This window comes from Gastrolobium bilobum, unplaced genomic scaffold, assembly GCF_033153095.1.
Source record: "Gastrolobium bilobum isolate Gb01-03AN ecotype WA unplaced genomic scaffold, APGP_CSIRO_Gbil_v1 utg18685, whole genome shotgun sequence".
Taxonomy (NCBI): Eukaryota; Viridiplantae; Streptophyta; class Magnoliopsida; order Fabales; family Fabaceae; genus Gastrolobium; species Gastrolobium bilobum.
The window spans coordinates 362,401-371,922 of NW_026898737.1; the positions used below are offsets into that span (position 1 = coordinate 362,401).

General features: G+C 36.9%; 1 protein-coding gene across 1 annotated transcript; it reads right to left on the reverse strand.

Moving 5' to 3' along the window:
• Positions 1 to 4,825: 4,825 nt before the first annotated feature.
• On the reverse strand, positions 4,826 to 7,337 carry LOC133283650 (rhomboid-like protein 11, chloroplastic). Its single transcript, XM_061480543.1, has 7 exons — positions 7,161 to 7,337; positions 6,881 to 7,005; positions 6,601 to 6,686; positions 6,174 to 6,214; positions 5,920 to 6,086; positions 5,770 to 5,832; positions 4,826 to 5,362 (listed from the first exon to the last, which is right to left on the reverse strand). Exons 1-7 carry the CDS (start codon positions 7,333 to 7,335, stop codon positions 5,201 to 5,203), a joined length of 819 nt encoding a protein of 272 aa, XP_061336527.1. The 5' UTR covers positions 7,336 to 7,337; the 3' UTR covers positions 4,826 to 5,200.
• Between the last annotated feature and the right edge of the window lie 2,185 nt (positions 7,338 to 9,522).

Consider the following 9,522-nt stretch of genomic DNA (forward strand, 5'->3'; position numbering starts at 1 on the left):
TGCATCTGGCAAAGACAAGTCAAGAAAAGGAACAGGAAGATCATGATCAACCTGTGACAATGGAGATGGGATAGAATTAAAGGGTTGTTGATCAAGAAAGATGACATCCGCGAAAACTAAGTAACGCTTGAGGTCAGGAGAGTAACATCGATAACCTTTTTGAAGACGAGAATAACCAAGAAAAATGCATTTAAAGGCTTTGGATGTTAACTTATCCTTACCAGGAGTGAGATCATGAACAAAACAGGTACAACCAAAAATATGTGGGGACAGAGGAAAGAGAGGAACATCTGGAAACAATAAGTTATGAGGAATATCATTATTAAGCACAGATGAAGGCATGCGGTTGATGAGAAAGCAAGAAGCAAGGACTGCATCAGCCCAGAAGTGAAGAGGAACATGCATGTGAATAAGAAGAGTCCTGGCAATCTCAATGAGATGTTTATTCTTACGTTCAGCTACTCCATTTTGTTGTGGAGTGTGAGGACAAGTGGTTTGGTTTAAAGTACCCTGTGTGGCTAAGAAATGAGAAAAGTCAACAGAAACATACTCCTTAGCATTATCACTACGTAAAATACGAATAGAAGCACCAAATTGAGTATGAATTTCAGCAGAAAACTTTTGATAAATAGAAAACAACTCAGAACGGTTTTTCATTAAATAAATCCAAGTACAACGGGAGAAATCATCAATAAAGGTGACAAAATACCGAAAACCTAAAATAGACACACTACGACTAGGACCCCAAACATCTGAATGAATAATTGAAAAAGGAGCATAAGCTCGTTTATTGACTCGATTAGCAAAGGAGGAGCGTATGTGCTTTCCTTGCTGACATGACTGACAATCTAAAGTTTGAAGACCGGATAAAAGAGGAACCATCTTCTGCAATTTCGCAAGACTAGGATGCCCGAGACGACTGTGGATGAGCTGTGGAGATTCTGTGAGAGAACAAGCAACTGAAGGACTCGGCACATCAAGGTAGAACAGACCCCGTGACTCACGGCCCACTCCAATCATCTTCCCTGTACCCGGGTCCTGCATAGAAACATAATGGTTTGAGAATGTGACAATACAATTAAGAGAATTGATCAATTTACTAACCGATATTAAATTATAAGGGATGTGAGGAATGTAATAGACAGATGTCAAGGTCAATGAGGAGGTTGGACAGATTTGTCCAATCCCATGAACGGGGACCTTAGTTCCATCAGCAAGAGTAAAAGAGGGTAAATTATCAGAATATGTAAGGGAAGAAAAGAGTTCCTTATTACCATAGAGGTGATCAGTAGCACCTGAGTCAAATATCCAAGGACCAAGTGATGCAGAATGAGAAACACAAGCAACAGGATTACCAGTTTCTGAAGAGAGGCCTGAGATTGAGGATAGGACTTCTTGAGAAGGGCCTGGAATGCTGCATATTCTTCAGAGGAGAGAGACTGAACCATTTGAAGCAGTATCCGATTGAGCTACATTAGCAGCAAAAGAAGGTCGCATGTGAGGATACTTTGTGTAGCAGCGTTCCTCATAATGACCAAGTTGCTGACAGAAATGACAACGAGGTCGCTGACCACGTCCGACTGGACCTCCTGGGCCACGACCTCCTGGGCCTCTACCACGACCACGTCCACCTCCAATATGCCCGCGAAAATCAGTACGGGAAACTAGAGCAGTAGAATCAACAGCAGAAGACGATGCAAGAGCAGATTTCTTATTCAATTTCAGAAGACGCTGATACGTCATTGATAGATCAGGCTCCCCACTAGTCAAGATAGTATCACGAACATTATCATATTCTTCGGGAAGGCCAGAAAGTGTGGCAACCATAAAGAGACGTTCCACCTGTTTTCGATATGCAGTAGCATCAGTAGGGTAAGGCAGCATATCCAAATATGCCTGCATCAAAGAGCGACTCTTGCCAATATATGTCTCCATCTGAATGTCGGATGATTTGCTCAATTCCATAAACTGAAAGATGATGAAATAGAGCTGCTGAACATCATTAGTGTAGAGGTTTTTTGCTTCCTCCCACACTTCAGTGCAAGTTTGAAATGAATAAAAGATATCCAAGACAATCGGATCAATGGATTGCCAGAGGATACTCAGAAGCTGGTTGTCAATCTTCTCCCAATCAGACTTGTCCTCCTTAGGTACATCAGTAGACTTAGTCGTGAGATGGTTCCCATATCCTTGTCCAAAGAACCAAACTCGAACAGAGGTGGTCCAGTTCTTGTAATTAACAGATCCCTTCAATTTTGAAGAGGTAATGGACCCAATATTGGTGAGATGATATTGGGAGAATTTCTCACAGGAGGAGATGGAGAATTGACCTTCGAATGAATAGGAGAGTTTGCTGCCATAGTATTAAATCACAAAGATATAAACTGAATAAAGAGAAACGAACCTGATCACCAATCAAGAAGAGGTGCGCACAAAAAGTCAGACCCACAAAGAACCAACCACAGATCCAGAAAGAGGAGGAGAAGACCGGCCGAAAAAAGCCGCCGGAATAGTGGTCACGCGCCGGCAGAAGGTGGCGCGTGAAGCCCACGCGCAGAGAAGACAGGTGGCGCGTGACAGCGCGTGGGAGATGCGTTGCTGACCGGACCACCACAGACCTGGTCGCCGGGAAGAGAGGGTCCTGATCGCGTGAAGTTTGGTCAGAAAAGTCGCCGGAAAAAGTCTCCGGTGGCCTGAACAGTGATTCTGACGGCGGGCGGTGGTTCCGGTGGCCGTCGGAGGTGCTGACGCGTTTGAAAAAATCACTCAGAGGCTGTTTACAGCCCTAGAAGGCTTACCGGAAGGACGCACGGCAAGAAAGAGGACTCCTAAGCAGTGGGCTTAGGTTTTAAAGCAAAAACAAGGTTTCTAAGATGAAGCGAGGGTCCCCAGAACGAAAGAGCTCTGGTACCAACTTAAATGTAAAATAATATGTTGTGTATTGATCTGTGTCAGAGAGTTACAATATATAGAGACCCTAATGGGCTTAAGTGAAAGGCCCAAACCTAATGCAATCCTAATACAATCAGAATATTAACGGATAGGACTGAATCTAATCATATCTAATATTCTAACAGTAATAATGCATCAGGTCATTAATGTTGGAATTTATGAACAATAATCCATTGGTTATGAATAAGAAGTGGGTTAATAAAGAAAAGAGCAAAGGGAAGATGAAAAGGTGTGTGGGTATTAACAAGTCCTACATTGGACAAATAGTAGGAACTGAGAGAGTTTATAAGCTCCCACCTCACTTTCTTAGATTGGCCCTTTGGGTCATTACACATTTTGTGGAGGGGGAGGAGCTAGGTGGGCTGTGGTCCACCACACGCGCACCGCTGTCATCCGGATCGGATCAGTGTAATAAAATAATTTTTTATTAAATAATTTTTTAATATTTTATCCAAAAATTTGTCCGTTGCTTCCCCCCAAATTTCAAACCCAAACGTTTCTATCCGCCGATTTTTTGAGCAATTTTGAACCGAACAAGTTCTTCCCTTTCGCGAACCGGTCACCGGTTGTGTTTGCTCGCCGAACCGGTCATCGGTTGTACCTGTTCGTCGGAACGGTCACCTGTCGTACCCGTTTGCCGTCGTCAGACACGGCGGTTCGCCGCCGGCGACTGTTCATCGTGATCGGTCAGTGTTTATAAATAGACACTGACACCTTCAGAAATTTATCGATTTTTTCTGCACTGAAACTCTGCCGGAATTTTTCTTCTCTTCCGGTTTGCATACTTTTGTTCATCCTCCGGTGTACTTTCCTCTGCCAATTGTTGTGTTCGTTTGGGCTGTTGATTGGTAGTGCCACCATTCTTCAGACGAAATCTGTTTTATCCTGGGAGACAAGTGTCCATCAACCTTTGACATCTGTGAGGGGGGGCAAATTGTCTTAAGGAGACACGTTCTATAGGCTCAGATTTTAATTCCTCTTCTGACATATCATTCTGTCTGTTTCATCATTCTGACTGTTTCATCGTTTGACAAGTAAGTCTGTTCTTATTTTATTTATAATTGCACAGTGATAATTCTGATCATTTACCTCATCTGCTCTATACATGGGTTCAAATCTATTAGTGATATAATATCACTCACTCTCTTCAATAACAATTAAATCAATCCAGTGCAAGATAATAATCTTTTAGGCTTGAATCGTCGAATTTATATTAGTTCTTATCTTAAAAAAAAAAGAGACAACAAGGATCAATTTCTAAAACTAATATCACCATAGAAGAAAACTATTTTTAAAGTTTAAGTTCTTGAGGAAAAATACACAAAATAGTTATAAATTGTTAATATATTTTTGCTAAAGGACAGGTGGCACAAGTTAAGTGGGTTGTTATGGCGTTAGATCTTTTTTTTTTTGTTGGCAGCTCTGAATTTTGTTATATATGGAAGGACAAAAATTATTACACACTTTGCTAGTCATCATCCTTCCATCCATAGTATAAGACTATAAGTAATGCTATTTGCACAACAGCCAACAACACATCTTATATTCAAGTACACATTGTGAACCATAATTTAGTTAGTACATTATTTTCCCCCCCTAAGAATGTTATACTTATTACCATTTACATTAATCACTCTTATTATCTATTTGGTTATTGTTAGATTAATTTAAAATTAACAGCAATCAATTTTTCTTCTTTTTCAATTATTGATTTTAATTTGATCCAATGATAACCAACTAGGTAGTAAAAGTGATAAAACTAAGGGATTTGTTAATCTCATGTAGCATAAGATGGCTTATCACATGTTATAGAAACATTATGTAGGTCCCATCATTTTTAAAAAAATCAAAAAAAAAAAAAAACAATGGCACGACTTTTAATGTTTCACTAGCACAAGAGAGTTCTCTTCTTCAATATAAGATAATTTAAATCCTAAAACTAAAATGATGGTAAGTATAATCATACCCATATACAATAGCATAACTATGAGAATAAAATTTATGCAAGACATTCAGCAAATCTTCTGGCTTTTAAACAGAATCCTTCTCAATTCCAAGGTATCCGTAACAGGGAAGCCTGTAGTAAGCGTTCTTGATCAGACAATACCCTCACAATTGACATATCTTGTTATTTAGAAGCTCAATATCAACAGTAAATGAACAACAAAACATATGATACTTCTGATTTGTATCATTGGTTGAGCAAAGTTACTTTTGTAGTTCACCCTGTTTTATTGTGCAAAGTGGATTATCGGTCTGAAGGATCAGAAGGAACTTTACTAAGGAGCCAAACCAAAAGCACACCAACAAGAGCACCAGAAAGATGTGCAATATGATTGACACTCTGCAATGGGTAGCCTCCGCGAAAGGTTCCTGATAATGATGTTGAAGCTTGGGCTGCTTCCATGACCTATAATACTCACAAAAGAACAGATCAATTATAGAGGACGTTGATACTACTAGTTGTTCAAGCATACTCCAAATAACAAGCAAGAAGTCCAAAAGATGAGCGTTTGTATCTTTTCAAACAAATAAATCATTAACTGATCAATAAAAACATGAAGACATCATGATACATAGGAAACCATCTATGTAGCACGACAAAATGATCCTGGACGCATATAGCAAAAGCAAAAAACACAATGTTAGGTTCCAATATCTCTGTAAAAGATACAAATTCGAAAGGTCTTGATGGTTTCATGCAATAATGACTTGGCCAATATGTTTATTATTATAGTAAATTTTGCAAAATAAGTTCCATAACCATTTAGAATTACTTTACACGATAAAAAACAAAACATTGTTGCTCAAGCTCACCTTCTCTATAACAAACTGACCCAATATAAGCACTTCAAGGATCTTCCTCCAATCCCAGGACATCTACATCAAGTTAAAGCAAAACTGTAAGAACTGGAAGAATAACTAGAAAGAAATAAACAACGAAATTTAGAATACAACTCCAGGTACCTTTACAAGGACACTAATAGTAAATAACCCAAAAACAGCACCAGAAGCTCCAACAGAAACTGTATTTCTTGGTAAAACCAACCACGATACAAGGTTTGCTCCAACACCAGTAAGAATGTAAGAAAGCCACAAAGCAAAGTTTCCTTCCTCTTCTTCAACAAGTTTTCCTGTTGCGAAAACAGGGAAAACAATCAAGCATCAATCCCACAACAACTCACTTACCAGAAAGAAGAGTGATCAGGTTACAGCCTTACCAAAAATGTACAAGAAAAAAAGGTTGCTAGAAAGATGCTTCCTGAACAAGTCAAGGCATTAGTCAGATTGTAAAATGAGATAATGAGAAAGTAATTCACAAACTAAAACCACTCTCTATTAAACCCGATTAGAGAGGGTGGGGTGAGAACAATCCTTGTATGTAACCTTACCCTTGTATAATTGCAAAGACGTGACCTTTTAGTCCGAAAGGAACTACTTTATCACTGTTCCAGGCTCGCCCTCTTAAAGTAATTCACAAACCAAGAGCCAAAAAAATAGAAAATAAAAAAGGCTTCCAACCTTCCACTAGAGGATCCAGTGCAATGCAAATTCTCAACCACCCCCCCCCCCCCCCCCCACACACACACACACACACAAAAAGTAACAAAACAACATAAAATAGAAATCAGAGAGGAGGGGATTCACCAATTAGCATGACAAAATGTTGCTGTGACAAACTGGTACCAAGCAGGCCAGTTGTGGTACAAGTACAAAGCCTTGATGCCATTCACCTAGCATAAACGATATAAAACCATGCATTATTAGCATTAATTTGATTTGATGTCATGCAAGAAATTCTGACACAGGGACAAAACAGGGAAAAGATAGATTCTATGAGTTCATATTACTAAATAGATGAAGGTGAGCCAGAAGCTAATGATTCGAATGACCCAGTAGTAATAAATAGATAAAATAACAAAGATACCTGAAAAAAATGGTCAGCAACGAATATTCCAATGTTAAGGAGTATGACCCAGAATATCCCATTAACTCGTTTCTCGGGTTTCCTCTTTTGCTCTGGTTTCCCAAGTTCCAGCTGCGATATCATATCTAACCAAGCACTGAATTCACATCACAGAGTTCACGAAACTAAAGGGGTGAAATAACGCAATATATACAAACAACAACAGAGGATGTTTGTTGAAGTTTAAACTCTTGCACGACAGGTGTTTGGTAAAATGCCCAGGCCAGTTAAATGTACGTACCTGATTTGTTGATGTTGCATGATGTGCGAGTGCGGGAACGAAGCACGAATAGTGGATCATGATAAGGCAGGGATTTGTAACTGAGAGTGGGTTTGGAGTTGAAGGTGTGAATGTGAATGAGTTTGCATGACTTTAATTTGAATGGCGTAAGTGCAGCCACTGCAAGTGCAGCCATTCTTTGTTTCGGAGCAGAAAGAAAATGCTTAACAACATCTTATATTTTAATGGAATACGATTCTTTAGCAAGTTTGCTATTGTGTCACTTTCTACTTCACTTTTAATTTTATGTTCACGCTAGGAAATATTTAAAACCTTTCATTCTTCGGTAAAAATGTAAAAATATTAAATAAAATCGAATTTGCAAATAAATTCAATGGAAAAAATATGTGAAGAATTGTTTGTGGCAGACAATTCATTTAATGTTCCTCTATTTTCTACATTGGAATTTCTAAATTAATAATATCTCACTGTTTTATGAAATCTTGATTTTCAATTTTGAATTTGAGTTTTTAATTTTAAATTTTGAATTTGAATTTTGAATTTAAAATGGTGGAAAAACACTTGAACAATTGTTGGTGGCAGACAGCTCATTTATTATTCCATTACTTTCTACATGGGTAGTTGTTAATCATATCAATGCTGCATAAAAAAAAAACTATTTTGTTAAAAAATAATCATTAGAAAACGAAAAATATTTTGTAAAAAAACACAAATATTTTGTGTATAAATAGGATATGTGTTATTGGGTTTTTTTTTTCATTTGGTCATTAGTTTCTATGCACATATTTCTTCTATTGTCTATCTATTTATCTTCTTCATATTCTCAGGTTGTTGTTCTATTACATGAACATATAATATTTTGTTTTTTTTTTTTGCAGCTTTGTTGTAGAACAAAGTTGACAGGATGATTTGGAATCACTGAGATATGTTTTTTATACTTCCTCAGAGGAAGGTATGCCATTCTTCTCTGTCTACTTTCCTTCTACGCGTATTTTTGTCCATAACCTAATATCATGAAAGAGATGATATAATAAAATTTCTTAACTTTTAAATGACTAAATATTTATCTTTAGCCTTTTTTGGAAATATCTAAAAGCTGCAACAAAGAAACAAAAGTATACAACGAACAATGGCATAATGCGTGGATCATCTCAGCCTTTTGGCAAGTTTTGTCATTTTCTCTTGTGTGTGTGTTATCTGTGCTCTTTGGACATCATCTCAAAATTCAACACGGTAAATTTTTTTTTTCTTTATCTTAAAGTCCTTCTATTTTATATCTTGATTGTCTGCAAAAGCAAGACGAGCTTTCCCTTGTATTCTTCATGTACATACATAATTTGTTTTGCATTGTTGTTGCTGTTCTTTAATTTATGTCTGTTCTTGACAGATATGCTTACCGTGATGATGAGAATGATGTGTTGGATAGGGATGATACTACTTTGACCCTTATAAAATCATCTTTTATTTCTTTAAAGGATGTTCGAAGTGTGCCAGATATTAGACCAGTGCAACTCAAGCAACGTAGTTTCAAAGCAATTTTTCTTTTAGGAATTTTTTGCTTTAATTATCACTATTAATTAATCCTTCTACTTTTTTTCATTTTGTTTGTGCTTATTGTATAAGTGCCTAGCCAAATTCAATGTAATTAGGCATTGGAAAGCTCTGTTTTGCATGCTCATATTGAAAATTGGTGGCTCTTCAATTCCAAAATATAATACAGGCATATGAAGCTTTTTATCTTCTAATTAAATTTATCATAATTAGTCTTGAAACTAACATCCTTTAAAAAAAAGTGAATATTCCAAAAAATAAAAATTAAAAAAAATTTCGAAAATATAATACAAAAAGAGAAAAGAATTTCGTACAAGTAATTTTTAAAAAATATTTAACAGAAACATTTTTAAAAATATTTAATCAATTTTTTATGATTAAAATCTATTACTTTTTGTTTACCAAAAAAAAAATCTATTACTTTTTTAAAATTCGAAATTCAAACTTCATATATGTGGGAAAATAGTTCTGCATTAATTGGTACCAAATATTTTATTTATATCTCACTACTTTTTTTAAATTCAAATTTTAAATTGATATAGGTGAAAAAAGAGTTAAACATTTTTTAGTGGTGACAACTGTATTAATATCTCACTAATTTTTAAATGGTAATTGTTAAGTATATTTATAATATTTATTGGACCCAATGGGTGCAGCTCAGTTGGTAACTTGGCGCTGAGTTAGTAGGGTTGGATATGTGTTCGATTCCCGCTGAATGCATTCTTGGGGAGGGGGCTGAACCTTTAGCCATCACTGCTCCCCCGCACTCCGGATTAGTCCCATAGCCGGCTCAAAGAGTCGAAGCTCGTGG